The sequence below is a fragment of the Macaca nemestrina genome, chromosome 12 (assembly GCF_043159975.1).
Source record: "Macaca nemestrina isolate mMacNem1 chromosome 12, mMacNem.hap1, whole genome shotgun sequence".
In the NCBI taxonomy this organism is placed as follows: Eukaryota; Metazoa; Chordata; class Mammalia; order Primates; family Cercopithecidae; genus Macaca; species Macaca nemestrina.
In genome coordinates, this window is record NC_092136.1 from 118,811,928 (window position 1) to 118,835,465 (window position 23,538).

Below are 23,538 nucleotides of genomic sequence, written 5' to 3' on the forward strand. Positions count from 1 at the left end.
CACTAAAGTTGGTATACAAGCCCCTATTGCTAAATTTGGCTTAAAAAAAAAAAAAGAAATTGTTCCAGATTTATGGAGAGTAAACAGACACGGATATTGAGTGTATTGCATAGTGCTGAAAGGGATTCTAGGCCAGAAAAAAAATTTATATAAATGACATTGTTGGGACAATTGGTAAAATTTGAATAAGAACCATATATTAAATATAACATTGAATCAATCTTAAATTTTCTGATTTCTGATTTTCTGGATAAAACAATATCCTTGTTTTTAGGAAATAACAGAAATATTTATAGGTAAAGGGACACGATGTCTGCAAATTACTCTCAAATTGTTAAGCAAAACATAATATATATGTAGTATATATGGAAATAAAAATATAAATGTGATAAAATGTTAATAATTGGTGTAATTGGTGAATCTGGGTGAAAACGTATACAGGAATTTTTTATAGCATTCTTGGGATTTTTCTGCAAATCTGAAATCATTAAAAACAAAATTTTTATTTTAATTTTATTGTCCCCTAGGCTGGAGTGCATTGGCACCATCTCGGCTCACTGCAACCTCCACCTCCTGGGTTCAAGCGATTCTCCTGCGTCAGCCTCCCTGGTAGCTGGGTTACAGGCTTGAGCCACCACGCACGGCTAATTTTTGTATTTTTAGTAGAAACGGGGTCTCACCATTGGCCAGGCTGGTCTCAAACTTCTGACCTCAGGTGATCCGCCCACCTCGGCCTCCCAAAGGGCTGGATTACAGGCGTGAACCACCGCGTCCGGCCGAAAAACAACAAAAAATTTTTTCATCAAATCACCATCCAATCTAACTCCATCTCCACCACCTACTACAGATGTGATCGTGGATAAGCCATAAACCTTTCATAACTTTTAGAAAGTAACTACAATTATGGTAGAAAGGATCAATGTTAAAGCAAAACTATAAAAATAAATAAATACGATCACGTGACCATGGCGCCTTTTCAATGAAATAAGGGGCTTGGGCAAACGAGGATGCGGAAGATGGTCTGGGGTCCCTTCCGGATCCCCAGGTCCTCGACCCCCAGCATGTAAGGGTAGGGTCAAGGAGGGTCTTCCTAAGCGTTCCTCGGCGCCGTCCTGAGGAGATTAAAGGCGTCAAATGGACCGCTCCACACCTGAGCTGCCGCCAAGCTAACTCAATCGCAGCCGGCGCATTTGAGAAGGCGCCTGTGAAGGTCGCTCCTCAGCCGCCGCGCTCCCACTCCGCGCCGCCGCGCCTCTGCCCGCCCCGAAGGTGGACGTGAAGCTCCAGCACCTCGACTTCTGGGCCAGCCTCCATGGCCAGGTCCCGGGACTGCTGGACTGGGACATGGGGAACGAGCTCTTTCTGGCCTTCACCACATCTCACCTCTCCTTAGCCGAGCAGAAACGTGAGTAGCGGGTGGGGTGAGGTGGGGGCTGGGCGTGGCGGCGGGGTGGCCTAGGGGCTCGCGGGACCCCGGGGCCGGGCGGCTCCCCAGCCTTCGCCCCCGCCTCCCGGGGAGGCTTGCGGGGGCCGAGCCCCCCGGGCTTAGCTCCGCAGCCCCCACTCCACCCCTACTGGCGAACTCCACTCGGGAGTGGTGGGGCGGGGGCGGTTCGCGCCTGACTCTGACTCAATTGGAAGCTCCCCGAGGGCAGCTGGTCTTACCTAAAAACGGAGGCTTTCCACTCTACGTCACCCGCCAGGCTCCCAGAACATTCCAAGGCCTCTTCTGGGTCTTCGTCTTGGCGCTGGTCGCCATTTGCTATACTGTATATTTCAGTTACTTTTCCGTCTCTTAAAAAAACAGGACTCATCGTTTTATCCATGGCTGTATTCTCCCTCTTAACATATTGTCTGACACCTAGAAGTGCTCCGTACTTGCCAAATGCTTGGTTGACCATTGCGATCTTTTAGGTTTTCTTTTTCTTCTTTGGACCTCAAGTGTGGAGAGTTGAGGTAATTACTCCCCACATTCATGGTACCTTTTTGCCTGCAAGGCCCTTGGATTAACTTTTTTTTTCCTCCAAATTTATTGTTTTTGAGACGGAGTCTTGCTCTGTCTCCCAGGCTAGAGTGTCAGCTCACTGCAGCCTCCGCCTCCCGCATTTAAGCTATTCTCCCGCTTCAGCTTCCTGAGTAGCCTGGATTGCAGGCGTGCGCCACCACGCCCTGTTAGTTTTTTTACTTTTAGCAGAGGCGGAGTTTCACCATGTTGCTCTTGTCGGCCTTCCAAAAGTGCTGGGATTACAGGCCTGAGCCACCGCCCCCGGCCTTAACTCTTCCTTTTGCCCCTTAAGTCTCCACCCCTCCTTCCATTACCTCCGCTACTCCCATAACCAACCCTAATCCATTTAACGTCTGTTTTCTCCACTCATTGTTTTTGAGAGCTGTTGTTTTGCGTTGCTAAATTCAGGCCTGGTTCATTATTTCTGATTGTTGTTACTATTCTATCTGCTGGGTGTCCCACCTTTTACATTTTAATTTTCTTTACACCTAGATTGCTTCCAACTCTTTGCCACCATAATTAATGGTAATGAACATTCTTTCTTGTTTCTTCATTCAAGAAATATGTATTGAGGCCGGGCGCAGTGGCTCACGCCTGTAATCCCTGCACTTTGGGAGGCCGAGGCGGGCGGATCACGAGGTCAGGAGATCGAGACCATCCTGGCTAACACGGTGAAACCCCGTCTCTACTAAAATACAAAAAAAAATGAGCCGGGCGCGGTGGCGGGCGCCTGTAGTCCCAGCTACTCGGGAGGCTGAGGCAGGAGAATGGCGCGAACCCGGGAGGCGGAGCTTGCAGTGAGCCGAGATGGTGCCACTGCACTCCAGCCTGGGCGACAGAGTGAAGACTCCGCCTCAAAAAAAAAAAAAAAAAGAAATATGTATTGAGCACCTCCAACTGACCTGGCACTGTTCTAGAAACTCATGATACACAGTGAACAGAACAGACAAGGAACCTTACATTCTACTGGGGGCAGATAGATAATCCACATAAGTATAATAAATGGGTAGACCATATAGTATGCTATAAAGTGATCATCTGCAATGGGGAAAGAACAGGAGGAGACTCAGGAATAGGGGAAGCGTATGGTAGCAGCTACAGTTTGTTTTTGTTTATTTTTGTTTTTTGAGATGGCGCCTGGCCCTGTTGCCCAGGCTGGAGTTCAGTGGTGCAGTCTCGGTTCACCACAACCTCTGCCTCCCGGGTTCAAGGAATTCTCCTGCGTCAGCCTCCTGAGTAGCTGGGACTACAGGCACGTGCCCCCATGCCCGGTTAATTTTTGTATTTTTAGTAGAGATGGGGTTTCACTCTGTTGGCCAGGCTGGTCTCGAACTCCTGACCGTGATCCACCGTCTCAGCCTCCCAAAGTGCTGGGATTACAGGTGTGAGCCACGGCACCCGGCCTTTTTTTTTTTTTTTTTTTTTTTTTTTGACATGGAGTCTCACTCTGTCGCCCAGGCTGGAGTACAGTAGCGCAATCTCAGCTCACTGTACCCTCTGCCACCCAGGTTCAAGCAATTCTTGTGCCTCAGCCTCACCAGTAGCTGGGATTACAGGCATGCATCACCATGCCCACCTAATTTTTGTATTTTTAGTAGAGACAGAGTTTCACCATGTTGACCAGGCTGGTCTCAAACTCCTGGCCTCAAGTGATCTGCTTGCCTCGGCCTCCCAAAGTGCTGGGATTACAGGTGTGAGCCACCACGTCCAGCAGCAGCTACAGTTTTAAATAAGATTGTGGGGTTGAACTCAATTAGGAACATAATATTTGAGCAAAGAGTTGATAGGAGGGGAGGAGTGAGCCTAGAGGGTACTTGAAGGGAAAGTGGTAAGGAGGTCAGTAAGGCTGAATGACAGTAAATAAAGAGCTCCCAAGGGTGTGGTTGAGAGCAGGAATGCCTGTCCTCTAAGGACTTTAGGGTTGACTTTGAGTCAGATGAGGGTTGGTTTTAAGGTTTTGTTTGAGATGGGCTCTTGCTCTTGCTTAGGCTGGAGTGCGGTGGCACAATTACCTCCAGGCTCAAGCAGTGCTTCCGCCTCAGTCCCCAAAGTAGCTGCAACCACAGGCACGGGCCACCACACTGGCTAACTTTTTTAGTATTTGTAGAGATGGGGATCTCCCTATGTTGCCCACGCTGGTCTCGAACTCCTGGACTCAAGCAATCCTCCTACTTCCCAAGTTGAGCAGAGGAGTGACTTGCTCTCAGGGTCTGCTTCATGAGTGTGTGACCCGTGCAGTTGCCTAGGTGCCTGTGTTTGGTTTAATACACTGCTATCACTGTCTTGAAATTTTTAATAATTTTTCATTGAGGAGCCTCATGTTTTCTTTACTGGACCCTACAAATTATGTGGCTAGTCCTGCATGATCTGTATTTGAAAAGATCACTCTAGCTGTTGTGTTGAGGGTAGACTGTGGATGTACAGAGACTAGGAGGCTGCAGTAGTAATCCAGACAAGAGATGATGGTAGATTGGGCCAGGGTAGTAGCAGGGAGAACCAGCTGGCTATGCTGATGGATTGGATATGGAGTATAAGACAGACAACTGAGTATGAACCTTTCAAAGTGTTTTGACCTAGTGGAAGGATGGAGTTGCCTTGTACTGCAAGTGGGATACAGGTTTAGGAAGGAAAATCAGGAATTCTATTCTGGATATGCTGAGCTGAGAGATCCTTAGACATCCAAGTAGAAGTGTTGAGTCTGCGGTTGGATACCTGAGCCTAGAGTTCTGGAGAGAGGTGGGGACTGCAGATGTAAATTTTGGGTCTTTTGGTATATGGGTGGAATTTAAGGAGTAATAGAGGAGGAACAAGAATGAGCCCTGGGGGCAGTCCATTGTAAAGAGATTGGAGAGAAGAGAGATAACTAGCAAAAAAGACCATTGAGAATCAAAAGTAGGGGGTCTGTGGTGTCCTGGAAACCAAGTGGAAAAAGCCTTTCAAGGAGGGAGTGGTTGGATGAGTGGAATGTAAGTGATGATTGGACTTAACTAAGCAGAGGTCCCTGGCTAGTGGTTTTACTAAGTGGTAGAATGTAAAACCTGACTGAAGGGGGTTTAAGAATGGAAGGAGGGGAAGTAGAGGCAATGCGTTATGCTTTAACAGGAAATAAGATGGTATTTTTTTTTTATTTTTCTTTCTTTTCTTCTCTTTTTTTTTTTAGAGACAGGGTCTTTATCTGGTGCCCAGGCTGGAGTGCAGTGGCACCAGCACAGCTCACTGCAACCTTGAGCAGGCTTGAACTCCTGGGCTCAAGTAATCCTCCTGCCTCAGCTTTTTAAAGCAGGCTGGGATTACAAGCATAAGCCACTGCACCTGGTCCCTAAAATGGGAGAATTAACGGCATGTTTGCATGCTGATGAGAATGACCCAACAAAGACAAAAAATCAGTGACACAGGACAGAGAGGGGAAGATTTGTGGAACAGTGTCCTTTAAAAAGCATGGGGGATCTGTGCCAAAGCGAGACACAGACATCCAGAGGTGCTATCCTTGGGTCGCAATGAGATCAGCAGTCCATTGATCCTGCCTTTTCACTGTTTCAGTCACTTGATGTGTCTACCCTTATTCAACTAACTTGAATCCCATGGTCAAATATTACGCAGGTTCCCTGGATCGTCTGTGGCTTTGGAGCACTTTGTTGGCCAAACCACAACCCTGACTAAATCCACCTCTGCCAAACGAGTGAGCCAAAACCATAATTCAGTGGACTGGTGATCTCAGTGGGATCATAGTTGGGGTTGAGGGAGTTAGCCAGAAAGACACAAGGTGGTGCATTTTTATGTGGTGCATAAATGAGGTTATGGAGAGGTTGCAGTTGTTAGTTTAGGTTATGACTGAGGGAGTGTCTACAGTAGAGTAGAAGTCAGACTCACTGGAGAAGAGTTCAATAAACAGCAAAGATCATGTTTTTGTTTTCAAAACAAGGTCTGGCTTTGTTGCCCAAGCTGGAGTGCAGTATCGTGAGCTTGGCTCACTGCAACCTCCCCTTTCCCTCTCGAGCCATCCTCCCACTTTAGCCTGCTGAGTAGCTGGGACTGCAGGCTTACACCACCACACTCGGCTAGACTATTATCTTTGTATTTTTTGTAGAGATGGGGTTTCACCATGTTGCCCAGGCTGATTTCAAACTCCTGGGCCCAAGCAATCCGCCTGCCTAAGCCTCTTAAAGTGCTGGGATTATAGGCATGAGCCACCACACCTGGCCAGCAACCAAGATTTAAGGCAGGAGTAGTGTTGGAGAGTGACAGTAAGTCAGGAGCTAAAACAGGAGGTCAGTAGATGATAGTAACAATGGAGATTGATTAGTATATAAGTTCCTGTATTAACTTGAAAATATACATCCAGGAGCAAACAGTAAGGTAAATTGTAGTCCTGCCTCATTGCTCTTAACAAGGGCTGCTCCAGTTGATACTCAGAACTGCAGTATAATAAGAGATTCTATTTCTTTGCATGTTTCTCAACACTTGGTATTATCTTTATAACTCTAGTCAATTTGATTATCTCATTATCTTACAGTGTTTTTCTTATTAATAATACTGATCATCTTGTTAGCCATTCAGTTATCCCCTCCTTGTGAATGCTGATTCATATCATTTGCCCATTTGTAAGTTTGTGTTGACCTTTTACATATTGATTTGTAGGAGCTCTGTATATATTAGAGAACTGAGAAATTTGGGTTGAGGCCGGGCGCGGTGGCTCATGCCTGTAATCCCAGCACTATGGGAGGCCAAGGCGGGCGGATCACAAGGTCAGGAGATCGAGACCATACTGGCTAACACGGTGAAACCTCGTCTCTACAAAAATACAAAAAAAATTAGCTGGGCATGGTGGCGGGTGCCTGTAGTCCCAGCTACTCGGGAGGCTGAGGCAGGAGAATGGTGTGAACCCGGGAGGTAGAGCTTTCAGTGAGCTGAGATGGCGCCACTGCACTCCAGCCTGGGTGACAGAGCAAGACTCTGTCTCAAAAAAAAAAAAAAAAAAGAAAGAAATTTGGGTTGAAGTTTGCTTTTTTTTTTTTTTGCTTATGGTGATTTTTACTATGTTTGAACATTTTTTAAGAGAGTCTTGCTCTGTCACCTAGGCTGGAGTACAGTGGCATGATCTCAGCTCACTACAAACTCTGCTTCCCAGGTTCAAGTGATTCTCCTGCCTCAGCCTCCCAAGTAGCTGGAACTACAGGTAAGCGCCACCACACCCGGCTAATTTTTTGTACTTTTAGTAGAGATAGGGTTTCGCCATGTTGGCCAGGCTGATCTCGAGCTCCTGACCTCAAGTAATCCACCTGCCTTGGCCTCCCAAAGTGCTGGGATTACAGGTATCAGCCACCGCACCTGGCCAAACTTTAATTTTTGTACTATAATATGTGCATAAAACTTATAGATTCATTTTAGGGTAACTGGCATCTTAATAGTATGTATTATAAGTCTTTGTTCAAGTCTTTTAAGTTATTTATTTCAGGCCGGGCGCGGTGGCTCAAGCCTGTAATCCCAGCACTTTGGGAGGCCGAGACGGGTGGATCACGAGGTCAGGATATCGAGACCATCCTGGCGAACACCGTGAAACCCCGTCTCTACTAAAAAATACAAAAAACTAGCCGGGCGAGGTGGCGGGCGCCTGTAGTCCCAGCTACTCGGGAGGCTGAGGCAGGAGAATGGCGTAAACCTGGGAGGCGGAGCTTGCAGTGAGCTGAGATCCGGCCACTGCACTCCAGCCCGGGCTACAGAGCGAGACTCCGCCTCAAAAAAAAAAAAAAAAAAAAAAAAAAAAAGTTATTTATTTATTTCAGAGCTGAGATGGGAGGATTGCTTGAGCTGGGAGGTGGAGATTGCAGTGAGCCAATGTCACACCACTGCACTCCAGCATGGGCAACCAAGCAAGACCGCGTCTCAAAAAAAAAAAAAAAACCCTATGTTTATATCTTTTGCTACTTTTTCCTTTTTTGAGTACTATGTTGAATATTAGCAACCTAATAGGCATCCTCTCTAATTAAGCTCTCCGATAAGTATGTCATTTCCCAAACAAAAGCCTAGATTCATCTGTAATATAATGACACTCATAGTGACAGTGAGGGGGCAAAAATAGTTTTTGTCCTGAACAATCAGTTAATGGTGGTGCCACTTGCTGAGACAAAGAATACAGGAAGGCTAGGCATGGTGGTTCACGCCTGTAATCCCATTTTGGGAGCCTGAACAGGAGGATTGCTTGAGCCCAGGGGTTCAAGACCAGCCCAGGCAACAACATAGTGAGACCCTCATCTATACAAAAAATACAAAAATTAGGCCGGGCGCAGTGGCTCATACCTGTAATCCCAGCACTTTGAGAGGCTGAGGCTGGTGGATCATGAGGTCAGGAGTTAGACACCAGCGTGGCCAATATGGTGAAAGCTCTACTAAAAATACAAAAATTACCCGGGCGTGGTGGCAGGCACCTGTAATCTCAGCTACTCGGGAGGCTGAGGCAGGAGAATCACTTGAATCCGGGAGGCGGAGGTTGCAGTGAGCCAAGATCACGCCACTACACTCCAGCCTGGGTGACAGAGCAAGACTCCATCTGGAAAAAAAAAAAAATTGCAAAAATTAATGGGGCGTAGTGGCATGCACCTGTAGTTCCAGCTACTTGGGAGGCTGAGGTGGGAGAATCTCTTGAGCACACCACTGCACTCCAGCCTGTGCAACACAGCAAGACCCTATCTCAGAAAAAAACAAGAATACAGGAGGAAGAGCAACAAGATGGAATTCAGTTTTAGAAGCCGTCTGAAGTGCCTGTGGGCTACCCAAGTAAAGATATCCAGTAAGTAGTTCTCCTTAAGGGCTAGCACAGAATGCTAGGCTAGAGGTGAAGATTTGAGAGCTCTACATTTTTTTTATAGATGTTAACTGAAGCCACGGGCATGCAGGAGATCAATTCAGGGACAGTATATGTAGAGTGAGAAGAAAAGAATGCAGAGGGGAATGAGAAGGTCAGAGAGGTAAAGGGAAAACCAGTAGAAGTACAATGTGATGTTAACTCCCCAGGCAGGGCCCACAATACCTTCTCCCAGAGAAGCCTTAATGCCTAGGATCCTAGGGTCACAAAGGGATATCCTAGGATGTTTTGACTCTCTCTTTCTTTTTGCCAGTTGCCAGGTATAAACTCCGAATTGTTAAGCCACCAAAATTACCCCTAGAGAAAAAACCCAACCCTGATAAGGATGGTAAGTATTGAGTTCTCTGACCTGTTTCTGTGACCTGGGCTGGAGACCAGGGGCACCCAAAGCCAGTGGGCTGCAGCACACAATCTCCTTTTGTTCTGCACAGGTCCAGATTATGAACCCAACCTCTGGATGTGGGTAAACCCCAACATCGTGTATCCCCCTGGAAAACTGGAGGTCCCAGGACCTAGGAAGAGGGAGGATCTGACAAGCACACTTCCCTTGTCTCAGCCACCACAGAAGGAGGAAGATGCCAGCTGCTCAGAAGCCACAGGGGTGGAATCACTGTCCCGGTCCTCCAGCAAGTGGTCTCCCCCTCGGAAGCGCTTTGCCTTTTCCCCCAGCACCTGGGAGGTATGGATCTCTGGGGGTGGGAGCCGGACTTGGGCAGTAGGTGAGGGGCATGGGGAAGAGCCATCACAATTCTGCTCTCTTAGCCATAGCAAAAGGCGAATGGGTTCAGAAATTACCTTCATGCTTGGGTTGGGGAGAAGCCCAGATGGTGGCCTTAGACCACCCCCCCTTCCTGCCACTGCACCCTGGAGTAGAGGCTGAGGAGTCAGGACCAGTTCCTACTCTGTGCTCCTCTAGCTCACAGAAGAGGAGGAGGCTGAGGACCAGGAAGACAGCTCCTCTGTGGCTCTCCCATCCCCTCACAAAAGGGCCCCCCTCCAGAGTCGGAGGCTTCGGCAAGCCAGCAGCCAGGCGGGGAGGCTCTGGTCCCGGCCCCCTCTCAATTACTTCCACCTAATTGCCCTGGCATTAAGAAACAGTCCCCCCTGTGGCCTCAACGTGCAACAGATCTACAGTTTCACTCGGTATGTGCCGGGGGCCCTGTGAGGAGGGGGAAGTGGGGGCCAGGGCCCTGGGCTGATGCCTTCCAATCCATCCCAGGCCCTGGGTTGCTGACCTGGTTTCCCTATCTGGGTCTGAGAGGACGAGTATGTTCCCAGTTCCCTTTTCCCAGGCGCATTTGTGCCCACATGTGTACAGGAACATATCCATTCCCACCCCTTTTCACATCTAAAGAACCCTCCAACCTTTTTATGACTTTAGTTCTTTTTTTCTTTTTCTTTTTTTTTTTCTTTTTAACTAGTTTTCAGTGCTCTTTGGGTATAGTTCTCCTTTAAAACATAAATTCACTTGGGTCAGGTAACAGTTTTCCACCATCCTCTGAAGATGAGCCAGTCTAAAGTCAGGTTCCCCAACAGTTCCCACCTGCTTCTGCTAGGACTGGACTGCCTGGCACAGCTCCCTGCACCCCCAGGGGCGCAGGGAACCCAGTTGAGAAGGGTTTTCCATTTAGCTCAGAAAGTCCTGCTCACATGAGTGTGAGGGAGTTTGTTGGGCCCTTTCCCAGTGTTAGGAAAAGTGCCTAATGTCTCAGAATAGGCATTTTCAAGTGGTTTCCGTCCTCGATCAAGATTCCTCTTATGGGAGATGCTTGGCCTGATTCTGCTTTGTTCATGCTGTGGTCCAAGCCCTGGGCCCTCAGAGGGAGGGAGGGTTCAGGTGAGCCCCACACCATGTGGATGCTTTGCCACGTGCTCAGTCAGCAAAGAGCAACTCCAGGCCAACTTGCTACTATCCCCCTGTAGAGGGGCTGAAGCCCCTGGCCCCTGGGTAGAACATGCTCCAGAGAAGGGCATTCCCAAGACATAACATCCCTTTCCTTACCTCTCCTCCCTGTCCACAGAAAACACTTCCCCTTTTTCCGGACAGCCCCGGAAGGCTGGAAGAATACTGTCCGTCACAATCTCTGTTTTCGAGACAGCTTTGAGAAAGTGCCTGTCAGCATGCAGGGTGGGGCCAGCACACGGCCTCGATCTTGCCTCTGGAAGTTGACCGAGGAGGGACACCGCCGCTTTGCGGAGGAGGCCCGCGCCTTGGCTTCCACTCGGCTGGAAAGTATCCAGCAGTGCATGAGCCAGCCAGGTGTGAAGACTTGTCGTGCGTGGGCCCAAGGGGAGGAGACCTGAGGATCCTGACCCAAGACTGAGTGTGGAAGCCTGGGTCACACCGTGGTGGGGGGGCGGGGGGGCATCTTCTATAGGAAACAGGGATTAGCAGTGATCTGAGACCTTCAGGTGATGCCTGCCTGAGGTGAGACCTCCCCCACCAATGTGGGACGTGATGTGCCAGGAATCCATGGGCAAACACTAAGGGGCAGCTGGCCTTACCAAGCCCAGCAGCCTAGGCAATAGTAAGCACACAACATGAGAAGCACACTAATAGAGGTTATGTGCAAAGAGTACTTGTACTTTCCCTGGAGCAGTGCAGGGAGGCTTCAGAGAAGAGGCAGCATTTGAGCCTTGAGTGAAAGAAGCAGATCACTTGCTATGAGAGAGCATCCCAGGCCTAGGAAACAGCAACTGTAAAGCATAAACTCCTGAACTCTCTCCTTTTCTTACAGATGTGATGCCCTTCCTCTTTGATCTTTAACCCCAAGAAGCAGGAGCCAGCTAATGCTTTATTAAATTTACCATCAGTAGCCTTCTGTGTGTGTCTATGGAGGTGTGGGGGTCTCTAAGGATGGGGTTAAGGGTGGAGGTGGAGATCAACTCCAACGTTGGAGATGGGACGCCTTCAGCTTACAGATGCTCCTGAGGCAATGGGGCAGGTGCCTGCTGTGCAGCAAAAGGAGTCCGTAATTTTCTTTCCTCAAAGGAGGAAAATGCACAGCCTTCTAAAGCATCTTGGAGCAATTTCCATTTTCCTGAATTATGAAGATAATCTTGGCTGGGTGTAGTGGCTCACATGTAATCCAGCACTTTGGGAGGCTGAGGCAGGAGGATCCCTTGAGCACGGGAGGTTAAGGCCGAAGTCAGTCATGATCACACCATTGCACTCCAGCCTGGGCAACAGCAAGACTCCATCTTTAAAAATTATCCTGGGAGATGCCAGTTTGTAACAGCCAATTCTGTAAGCACCACACATTCATTCAATTGATACTCCTTAACCACTACGCCCAGCTAATTTTTTGTATTTTTTAGTAGAGATGGGGTTTCTCCATGTTGGTCAGGCTGATCTCGAACTCCCGACCTCAGGTGATCCGCCTGCTTTGGCCTCCCAAAGTGCTGGGATTACAGGCGTGAGCCACTGCACCCGGCAGGTGACTTGTTTTTTTTTTTTTTTTTTTTTTTTTGAGATAGAGTCTCGCACTGTTGATCAGGCTGGAGTGCAATAGCACAATCTTGGCTCACTGCAACCTCCACCTCCCAGGTTCAAGCGATCCTCCTGCCTCAGCTCCCCTAGTAGCTGGGATTACAGGCATGCACCACAAGGCCCAGCTAATTTTTGTATTTTTAGTAGAGACAGGATTTCACCATGTTGGCCAGGCTGGTCTCCAGTTCCTGACCTCAGATGATCCACCTGCCTTGGCCTCCCAAAGTGCTGGAATTACAGGCGTGAGCCACCGCGCCTGGCCTCTTGAGTTAATTTTTGTATGGTCAGCGTTCATTTTTGGCTTGTAGATGTCCAATTGCTCAGCTTTCCAAAGTGCTGGATTACAGGTGTGAGCTGACTACAGCCTCGAACTCCTTGGGCTCAGGCAATCCTCCCACCTCAGCCTCCCAAGGAGCTGGGACTACAGGTGCATACCACCACACCCGGCTAATTTTTTTTTTGAGATGGAGTTTTGCTCTTGTTGCCCAGGCTAGAGTGCAATGGTGCGATCTCTGCTCGCTGCAACCTCCAACTCCCGAGTTCAAGCCATTCTCCTGCCTCAGCCTCCCGAGTAGCTGGGATTACAGGCATCCACCACCACATCTGGCTAATTTTTTTGTATTTTTAGTAGAGATGGGGTTTCACTGTATTGTTCAGGCTGGTCTCAAACTCCTGACCTCAGGTGATCCACCTGTCTCAGCCTCCTAAAGTGCTGGGATCACAAGCGTGAGCCACCGCACCCGACCTGGATACTGATTTCTAAGTGATAGCCACTAAAGGAGTGGGTAAGGGAGACCAGGTCAGGTCAGTTGCTCTGGGCCCACCCAGAGCTCTCCTGCAGCCAGAGCCTCTTTCCTACCACCCTAATCTATTCAGCTCCCAGGAAGGAGAGGGTCCTGAGTCGCAAGCTCTGCTTTCATCTGATTTCGCCTCAATTTGTCCACCTCATCTGCACTTTGTATACAGCCTTATCACTGTGCACATTCTTGTTAACATCAGGGTTTTTTTGCTTTGTTTTTGTTTTTTGAGATGGAGTCTCACTCTGTTGCCTCGGCTGGAGTGCAATGGAGCAATCTCGGCTCACTGCAACTTCTGCCTCCCAGGTTCAAGCGATTCTCCTGCCTCAGCCTCCCAAGCAGTTGGGACTACAGGCATGCACCACCATATCTGGCTAATTTTTGTATTTCACTAGAGATGAGGTTTCATCATGTGGCCCAGGCTGGTCTCAAACTCCTGAGCTCTGGCAATCCACTTGCCCCGGCCTCCCACAGTACTAGATTACAGGCGTGAGCCACCACACCTGGCCAACATCAGGTTTAAGTTGCAAGTGGATCCCAAAATGCAGCAGATCAGAAAGAAAGTACAAAACAATACAGCCTTTGGGGAAAATGGGACTTGGAAAAATATCTGCCTTTGCCCACTTTGCTCTCTAATAAACTCCTGTACTTGCACCTAGTTTTCACTTATCAATTACTTTGTTATTTTTCTTTTTTTTAGGCAGAATTGCAATCCCACCTCACTGCACTCCCAGGTTCAAGCAGTTCTCCTGCCTCAGTCTCCTGAGGAACTGGGACCATAGGCACATGCCATCACATCCTGCTAATTTTTGTATTTTTAGTAGAGTCAGGGTTTCACCATGTTGTCCAGGCTGGTCTTCTACCCTCCCTGAGGTCAAGCGATCCACCCACGTCAGCCTCCCAAAGTGTTGGGATTACAAGTGTGAGCCACCGCCCCAGGCCAGAGGAAAAGCATTCTAATAGAGGGGTTAGAATGGACAAAGCCCTGGAGGTAGAGACATACCTTGGCCTTTTGAGCAAATGGGGATGAGACCATGGAAGACAGAACACACTAAACAAGGGCAGAAGGATCCAAGGTGAAACTGGGAGAGGCTCAGGGTAGGCTTTTCTAGGCTATAACGGGGCATTTGGACTTTTTTCCAGTATGGTGAAAAGTAATTAAGTAACTTACTTAACCTGTTTGTTGTTGTCATTGTTGTTAATCACAATTAGCCATTCGTTGACAGTGGCTTGTCGGGGGAAGCCAACATGGAAGCAGGAAGACCCATTAGGAGGTGACTGCGGTAAATGAGACCGGTTGGAGTAGTAGTGGCAGCAGAGATGGAGACAGGCAGAAGAACAATTTGATGATGCATCATGGAGGTAGAAAAAACAAGTCAATAGTATTGACTGCAGGAGAAGTAACGACAAGAATGACTCTGAGGTTTTTGGTTTGAGCAAGTAGGTGAATGGTGAGGAGATGAAGCCTGCAGGAGTAGCAGGTTTGAGCGTTCTGTGTTTAGTATCTGTGAGACAAGAGCGGGCACGATGGCTTACACCTGTAATCCCAGCACTTGGGGAGGCAGAGGTGGGTGGATCACTTGAGCCCGGGAGTTGGAAACTAGCCTGGGCAACATGGCGAGACCCCTTCTCTACAAAAAAGAAATAAGCTGGGCATGGTGGCATGTGCCTGTGCTCCCAGTTACTTGGCAGGTTGAGGTGGGAGGATTGCTTGAGCCTGGGAGGTCAAGGCTGCAGTGAGTCATAATTGCGCCACTGCACTCCAGCCTGAGTAATGACAGAGCAAGATCCTGTCTCCAATTAAAAATAAATAAATAAAAGGAATCTGTGAGGCCAGGCGTGGTGGCTCACACCTATAATCCCAGCACTTTGGGAGGCTGAGGTGGGAGGATCACTTGAGTTCAGGAGTTTGAGACCAGCCTGGCCAACATGGTGAAACCCTGTCTCTACTAAAAATGCAAAAATTAGCCAGGTACGGTGGCTCACACTTGTAATCCCAGCACTTTGGGAGGCCGAGGCGGGCAGATCATGAGGTCAGGAGTTTGAGACCAGACTGGCCAACAGGGTGAAACCCCATCTGTACTAAAAATACAAAAATTAGCTAGGCGTGGTGGTGGACGCCTGTAATCCCAGCTACACGGGAGACTGAGACAAGAGAATTGCTTGAACCCAGGAGGAAGAAGTTGCCCTGAGCCGAGATCGCACCGCTGCACTCCAGCCTGGGTGACAGAGCAAGACTGCATCTCAAAAACAAACAAAAGGCGGGGGGGGGCCGGGCGCAGTGGCTCACACCTGTAATCCCAGCACTTTGGGAGGCTGAGATGGGTGGATCACCTGAGGTCGGGAGTTCGAGACCAGCCTGACCAACGTGGAGAAACCCCGTCTCTACTGAAAAAAAAAAAAAAAAAAAAAAGATTAGGTGGGGGTGGTGGCACATGCCTGTAATCCCACCTACTCGGGTGGCTGAGGCAGGAGAATCGCTTGAGCTTGAACCCAGGAGGCGGAGGTTGCGGTGAGCTGAGATCGCACCATTGCACTCCAGCCTGGGCAATGAAGAGCAAAACTCCATCTCAAAAAAAAAAAAAAAGGGGAATCTGTGAGACATCAGAGTGGTTATGTCAATGTCAAGTAGATAGTTATAAGTCTGGAGTTCAGAAGAGAAGTCTGAGGTGAAAATGTAAATCCACTGAGAGTCAGCAGTATGTGGATAGCACTTAATATCATGCTCTATGTACTGACAGAAAGATATCCACAAGGCCGGGTGCAGTGACTCACGCCTGTAATCCCAGTACTTTGGGAGGCCGAGGTGGGTGGATCATTTGAGGTCGAGTGTTCGAGAGCAGCCTGACCAACATGGAGAAACCCTGTTTCTACTAAAAATACAAAATTAGCCGGGCATGGTGGTGCATGCCTGTAATCCCAGCTACTTGGGAGGCTGAGGCAGGAGAATCGCTCAAACCCAGGAGGTGGAGGTTGTGGTGTGCCGAGATGGCGCCACTGCACTCCAGCCTGGGCAACAGAGTGAAACTCCATCTCGAAAAAAAGAAAAAAAAAAAGGAAAGATAACCACAATACATTTTGAGGAATTACAAAAAAAGAGTAGCAGAACAGTGTGTTCAAAATTACTCCAAATATGGCAGAAATTATGTTTATATATATATATGAAGTCTAAACAGAAAACATCTTGATCAATATAGGTGTCAAACAGCAGTGGCCACCTTTGAGGACTGGGTAGGCAACATAAATGGGGCAATTGTTTGTAGCCTCTGTACAGTTTTTGTTTTTTACAATAAATTGCTTTTTACAATTTTTCTTTTTTCTTTCTTTTTTTTTTTTTTTTTGAGACTTAGTCTTGCTCTATTACCTAGGCTGGAATGCAGTGGCAAGATCTCAGCTCACTTCAACCTCTGCCTTCCGGGCTCAAGTAATCGTCCTGTCTCAGCCTCCCTGGTAGCTGGGACCACAGTCGCACACAATCCTGCCTGGTTAATTTTTTATATTTTTAGTAGAGAAGAGGTTTTGCCATGTTGCCCAAGCTGGTCTCAAACTCCTGAGCTCAAGCAATCTGCCTGCTGGGATCACAGGCGTGAGCCACCGTGTCCGGCCTATAGTTTTTGTTTGTTTGTTTGTTTATTTGTTTGTTTTTGAGACGGAGTCTCGCCCTGTCGCCCGGGCTGGAGTGCAGTGGCCGGATCTCAGCTCACTGCAAGCTCCGCCTCCCGGGTTTACGCCATTCTCCTGCCTCAGCCTCCCAAGTAGCTGGGACTACAGGCGCCCGCCACCTCACCCGGCTAGTTTTTGTTTTTTTTTTTTTTTTTTTTTTTGTATTTTTTAGTAGAGACGGGGTTTCACCGTATTAGCCAGGATGGTCTCGATCTCCTGACCTCGTGATCCGCCCATCTCGGCCTCCCAAAGTGCTGGGATTACAGGCTTGAGCCACCGCGCCCGGCCTGTTTTGTTTTTTGAGACAGTCTAGCTCTGTCACCCAGGCTTGAGTGCGGTGGCATGATCTCAGCCCACTGCACCTCCACTTCCTGGTTTCAAGCCATTCTCGTGCCTCAGCCTCCTGAGTAGCTGGGACTACAGGTGAGCACCAACACACCTGGCTAATTTTTCTATTTTTAGTAGAGACCAGGTTTTGCTATGTTGGCCACATGTTGGCCAGGCTGGTCTTAAACTCCTGATCTCAAGTGATCCACCTGCCTCGGCCTCCTAAAGTGTTGGGATTGCAGGCATGAGCCACTGCACCTGGGCTACAATTTTTAATAAAGGAAATTTTTTACAATTTTTTTTTTTTTTGAGACAAAGTCTCGCTCTGTCACTCAGGCTGGAGTGCAGTGGGACAATCTCAGCTCACTGCAACCTCCGTCTCTGGGTTCAAGCGATTCTCTTGCGTCAGCCTCCTGAGTAGCTGGGATTACAAGTGCGCGCCAGCACGCCCGGCTAATTTTTGTATCTTTAGTAGAGACACGATTTCACCATGTTGGTCAGGCTGGTCTCAAACTCCTGACCTCGTGATCCGCCTGCCTTGGCCTCCCAAAGTGCCAGGATTACAGGCGTGAGCCCCCATGCCTGGCCCATTTTTTACAATTTTTAAGGAAAACTACCCATGAGCCCATTTGGTAGCTTGATACTACTAATTAGCAGGCTGTTAGCTGCATGCTTCCTGGGCTCCTTCCATGCACTAACTCCCACCACTAAAGGGCATCTTAACCTCAAGGTGCCTGGGTTTTGATGGTTTTTACTTAATTTGACAAGCATACATAGAGGACCACCATCTGTTAATTAAGAGTCAGGCATGAATAGAACACAATCCCTGAACTTGAGGAGTTTTTCTTTTCTTTTTTTTTTTTTTTGAGACAGAGTCGGCCGGGCGCAGTGGCTCAAGCCTGTAATCCCAGCACTTTGGGAGGCTGAGACGGGCGGATCACGAAGTCAGGACATCGAGACCATCCTGGCTAATACAGTGAAACCCCGTCTCTACTAAAAAATACAAAAAACTAGCCGGGCGAGGTGGCGGGCGCCTGTAGTCCCAGCTACTCGGGAGGCTGAGGCAGGAGAATGGCGTGAACCCGGGGAGGCGGAGCTTGCAGTGAGCTGAGATCTGGCCACTGCACTCCAGCCTGGGCGACAGAGCCAGACTCTGTCTCAATAAAAAAAAAAAAAAAGAGACAGAGTCTCGCTCTGTCACCCAGACTGGAGTGCAGTGGCCCTATCTCGGCTCACTGCAAACTCCTCCTCCCAGGTTCATGCTATTCTCCTGCCTTAGCCTCCCCAGTAGCTGGGGCTATAGGTGCCCACCACCATACCCAGCTAATTTTTTGTATTTTTAGTGGAGACAAGGTTTCACCGTGTTAGCCAGGATGGTCTCGATCTTAGCCAGGATGGTCTCGATCTGCTGACCTCGTGATCCGCCCGCCTCCGCCTCCCATAGTGCTGGGATTACAGGCATGAACCACCGTGCCCGGCCGAGGAGCTTTTCAATTATTGGTTTTCAACTAACTGCTAGACAAAAATGATGACAGGATGAGCAAAGGATCTTGAAGTTGAGGAATTAATTCTTCAGAGACAACTCTGGAAGGCTTCACAAAGGGGTGACATTTCATTCTTTCAATAAACATTGATTTAGAGCTTACCATATGCAAGATAAAGTCATCAGCTTCATGGAAATTACTTCTAGTTCATAATTCAGAGCCTTATATAATAGAAAATTTGTAAGGCAGGATTGGAAAGATGTAAATTCCAGGCAGAGGAGCTGAAGATGCTGAAGCTCGTAGGAGCAGACTAGAGTATGAGGATATATGGAGCGTAAGAGCAGACACTTGGAAACCAGTTAGAAAGATTTTATGTGAACCAAAGCAAGAGAGGAGGAGAATTGAAATGAGGTATGCTCTGAGTTTAAAAAAATGTAAGATAGGGTGCGGTAGCCCATGCCCGTAATCCCAGCACTTTTGGAGGCCGAGGCAGGAGGATCCCTTGAGCCCAGGAGTTCAAGACCAGCCTGGGCAATATAGCGCGACCCTGTCTCTATTATACATATATAGATTTTCTTTTTTTAAGGGTAGGGGGCTGGGCGTGGTGGCTCACGCCTGTAATCCTAGCACTTTGGGAGGCCAAGGCAGGCAGATCACCTGAGGTCAGGAGTTAAAAACTAGCTTGGCCGACACAGTAAAACCCTATCTCTACTAAAATACAAAAATTAGCCGGGCATGATGGTGGGTGCCTATAATCCCCGCTACTCAGGAGGCTGAGACAGGAGAATTGCTTGAACCCAGGAGACGGTGGTTGCAGTGAACGGAGATCGCACCACTGCACTCTAGCTTGAACAGCTGAGTGAGGCTCCGTCTCAAAAAAAAAAAAAGGAAGACAGCTGGGCACCATGGTGTACCCTGTGGTCCTAGCTACTCAGGAGGCTGAGGTGGGAGGATCCCTTGAGCCCAGGAGTTCTACACTGTAATGCATTATGCAGTTTGGGTGTCCACACTAAATTTAGCATCAATATAGTGAACTCCCAGGACAGGGGACCATCCAGGTTGTCTATGGAGGGGTGAAACAGCCCAGGTCAGAAATGGAGCAGGTCAAAACTCCCATGCTGGGCTGGTCTGATGGTAGTGGGTTATTAGAATTTAATAACATTAGTGTCACTAAAGTTGGTATACAACCCCCCACTGCTAAATTTGACTGGCTTAAAAAATTTTTTTAAAAACTCCAAAGTTCCCTTGCTGATCAATAGTAGGTTGGCCCCTGTGAACAACCACTGCACTCCAGCCTGGGCAACACAGAAAGACCCTGTTTCAAAAAATAAATGGAGACAGACCCCTTAAACATATTAGAAGTCCAGTGAATAAGACAACTTGTGTGCAGTGGATGTTGGTGGGGTTGAGTAAAAGGGAAGATGTTGAGTTCCATTTGACATAAGCCAAGTTCCAGGTGCATTGTCTTATGCCTGTAATCCCAGCACTTTGACCAGCCCAGCATGGGAGTTTTACGCCTGTAATCCCAGCACCTTGGGAGGCCGAGGCAGGTGGATCACCTGAGATCAGGAGTTTGAGACCAGCATTACCAACACAGTGAAACCCTGTCTCTACTAGAAACACTAAACTTAGCCAGGTGTGGTGGCACACACCTGTAATCCCAGCTACTCAGGAGGCGGAGACAGGAGAATCACTTGAACCCAGGAAGCGGAGGTTGCAGTGAGCCGAGATCTAACCACTGCACTCCAGCCTGGGTGACAGAGTGAAACTCTGTCTCAAAGGAAAAAAAAAAAAAAAAAAAGCCTGGAAGTTTGGGGTGAGTTATTCTTTTTTTTTGAGATGGAATCTCACTCTGTTGCCCAGGCTGGCAGGCTGGAGTGCAGTGGCACAATATTGGGATGGTCTCGATCTCCTGACCTTGTGATCCACCTGCTTCGGCCTCCCAAAGTGCTGGGATTACAGGTGTGAGCCACGGCACCCGGCTTTTTTTTTTGTTTTTTGAGACAAGGTCTCATTTTGTTATCCAGGCTAGAGTGCAGTAGCACAAATACAGCTCATTGCTGCAGCCTCAACCTCCCAGGCTCAAGCAATCCTCCTGCCTCAGTCCCCCAAGTAGCTGGGACTATAGGCATATGCCACCAGGCCCAGCTAATTTTTGTTTTGTGTTTGTTTGTTTTTGTTTGAGATAAGAGTCTTGCTCTGTTGCCCAGGCTGGAGTGCAGTGGCGCGACAGGCTCACTGCAGTCTCTGCCTCCCATGTTCCAGCGATTCTCCTGTCTTAGCCTCCGGAATAGTTAAGATTATAGGCACTCTCCACCATGCCTGGCTAATTTTTGTATTTTTAGTAGAGACAGGGTCGCACCATGTTGGCCAGGCTGGTCTCGAAATCCTGACCTCAGGTGATCCGCCCACCCTTCCTCCCAAAGTGCTGGGATTACAGGCGTAAACCACCATGCCTGGCCTGTTTGTTTTTTTGAGACAGAGTCTGGCTCTGTAGACCAGGCTGGAGTGCAGTGGCACTATCTTGGCTTACTGCAACCCCCTGGGTTCAAGCAGCTCCCCTGCCTCAGCCTCTCGAGTAGCTGGGACTACAGACACATGCCACCCCACCAGGCTAATTTTTGTATTTTTAGTAGAGATGGGGTTTTGCCATGTTGGCCAGCCTGGTCTCAAACTCCTGACCTGAGGTGATCTGCCCACTTAGTCTCCCAAAGTGCTGGGATTACAGGTGTGAGCCACTGTGCCCAGCAGTATTTTTTTGTAGAGACAGGGTTTCGCCATGTTGGCCAGGCTGCTCCCAAACGCCTGGGCACAAGCCATCTGCCCACCTCAGTTTCCTAAACTGCTGGGATTACAGGCATGAGCCAGCACACGCAGCCTCCAGGCTTTAACTTGGTGGTGTCATTCACCGGGAGGATGAAAATAGGGGATGTCCTGAAGAGGAAGAGCCAGCACACGCAGCCTCCAGGCTTTAACTTGGTGGTGTCATTCACCGGGAGGATGAAAATAGGGGATGTCCTGAAGAGGAAGATGTTGAGTTCCATTTGACACAAGCCGAATTCTGATGCTAGCTGACTACTTGGTGGTGGAGAACTTCAGTGAAGCAGTTTCACAAGCAAAACTGTTGAAGGCTTAGACGTTACCAGAAGTTGAAGCAGATAGTAGTGTAGACTACTCTGACCAGCTTTGGAACACATGAGGGAAGGATGCGTGGGTTGATCCAAAATTGGGGTTTGACAGAACGAGAGGTCTTGGAAGGTCAAGTGAAGTGAGAAGTTGCCCTGAGAGTGTAGCTGAACATTCCTGAGATCCAATGAGGAAAGTGAACCAAGAGGATCTAAGACCTAGACCAGTGTTTCTCAAATTTGATCACGCATCACTATCCCCTGAAGAGCTCATAAAACCACAGCTGGCTGGGCGTCACCCTGAGTTCCTTTTTTTTTTTTTTTTTTGAGACGGAGCCTCACTCTGTTGCCCAGGCTAGAGTGCAGTGGTGCAATCTTGGCTCACTGCAACCTCTACCTCTTGGGTTCAAGTGAGTCTCCTGCCTCAGTCTCCCAAGTAGCTGGGATTATGGGCACACGCCACCACATCTGGCTAATTTTTCTATTTTTAGTAGGGACAGGGTTTCACCATGTTGGCCAGGCTGGTCCTCAACTCCTGACCTCAGGTGATTCGCCCTCCTCTGCTTCCCAAAGTGTTGAGATTACAGGCATAAGCCACCGTGACCGGCCCTCACCCCAAGTTTCTGATTCAGTAGTTCTGGGTTGGGGCCCAAGAATGTGCGTTACTGACAAATTCCCTGATGCTGATGCTCTAGGCCCGGGGGGAGCGGGGAAGCACACTTTGAAAACCCCTGGTGGAGAGCAAAGCATCAGCAGCAGGCAGACATTGAATCATTTCCAGAGTGAATGAATGAAAAGAGGTGTCTTCTTTAGGAAGAGAGGTTTCCCTGCAGTCAAAGACTAGGCTGATGGTAAGGCCACATGGGATAACTTAAGGTTAGGTAGGCAGAGCCGAACTTCAGAGTCTGGATTCAGAGACGGAGCAATTTGGGGGGACAAGGCCGAGGACTGACCCTGCCAGGAGAATGATGGGAGATCAAGGAATTGGGAGTTACAAGGGTATTCAAAATGAATTATTTCTGGCAGAGGCTAGAGTCTAGAGGGCAGTTCCAACAGGAAGTGAAGATCTGAAGGGGGAAGTAGTTACGCCGGGCCTGAATTCTGTAGCGCTGACCCTGTGCAGGCCCTACAGACAGTAGTCCATCCAGGTTAGTGCACCAGAACTAGCAGCAAAATCTACGAGAACTGTGCGATCCCTCAGCAACGACGCTGCAGACTGTGTAGCTTCCCTTACAGCTTTATAGGAGCCACGGCGAGCACACCCTGTGGGGGCGACTACGATTTTTAGTTCGTGGTCCCCTCCAGCAGGCATTCCCCTCCATCCGCCGCACTGATGAGTGCCGGGGCTCAGGTGCTGACCGTGCTACTTAACACCTGTGCAACCCTCCTCAAAGCTCCTTACCTCCTCATGCCTCAGGTTTCCCGCTTAAAAATGTGCTAACAGTAGTAAACCACACAACCTCAGCGAGATGACACAGTGAGGTGGTTAACGTAAAGCTCTGTACACACAGTGCGCACCTATACATCAGTTATTAAGTGTCCTGTTGGCTACTACAGGTCCTGGCCAATGCCGAGTTGTGTGTGGCCTGTGAGCCTCACGCTGCGGAGGGCGCACGTCCCCGCACATCTGCAGGATGGCGCCGCCTTCCCCCTTAACCGGCCGGACTCTGGAATGCTGGTGCCTGGGCGGGACCAGAGGCCTGGGAGGAGTCTGCGCAGCCGCAGAAGGGCTTGCAGTGGCGCCTGCTGGGCGCTTGGGGGCCGCTGGGTTAGCCCCGCCCCGAA

The 23,538-nt window shown here is 48.9% G+C and overlaps 1 protein-coding gene across 2 annotated transcripts; it reads left to right on the forward strand.

Moving 5' to 3' along the window:
* The first annotated feature begins 721 nt into the window (after positions 1 to 721).
* On the forward strand, positions 722 to 11,685 carry LOC105476393 (forkhead box R1). 2 transcript variants are annotated; one of them, XM_071075671.1, is made up of 7 exons: positions 8,698 to 8,792; positions 8,872 to 8,970; positions 9,121 to 9,195; positions 9,299 to 9,546; positions 9,784 to 10,010; positions 10,889 to 11,127; positions 11,606 to 11,681. In XM_071075671.1, the coding sequence occupies exons 4-7, from the start codon at positions 9,325 to 9,327 to the stop codon at positions 11,632 to 11,634; spliced, it is 717 nt and encodes a 238-aa protein (XP_070931772.1). In that variant the 5' UTR covers positions 8,698 to 8,792; positions 8,872 to 8,970; positions 9,121 to 9,195; positions 9,299 to 9,324; the 3' UTR covers positions 11,635 to 11,681. The 2 variants fall into 2 exon arrangements, with proteins under 2 accessions (XP_011730586.1, XP_070931772.1); XM_011732284.2 differs by lacking the exons at positions 8,698 to 8,792; positions 8,872 to 8,970 and adding an exon at positions 722 to 1,405 and having other exon boundaries at positions 11,606 to 11,685.
* The last annotated feature ends 11,853 nt before the right edge of the window (positions 11,686 to 23,538 follow it).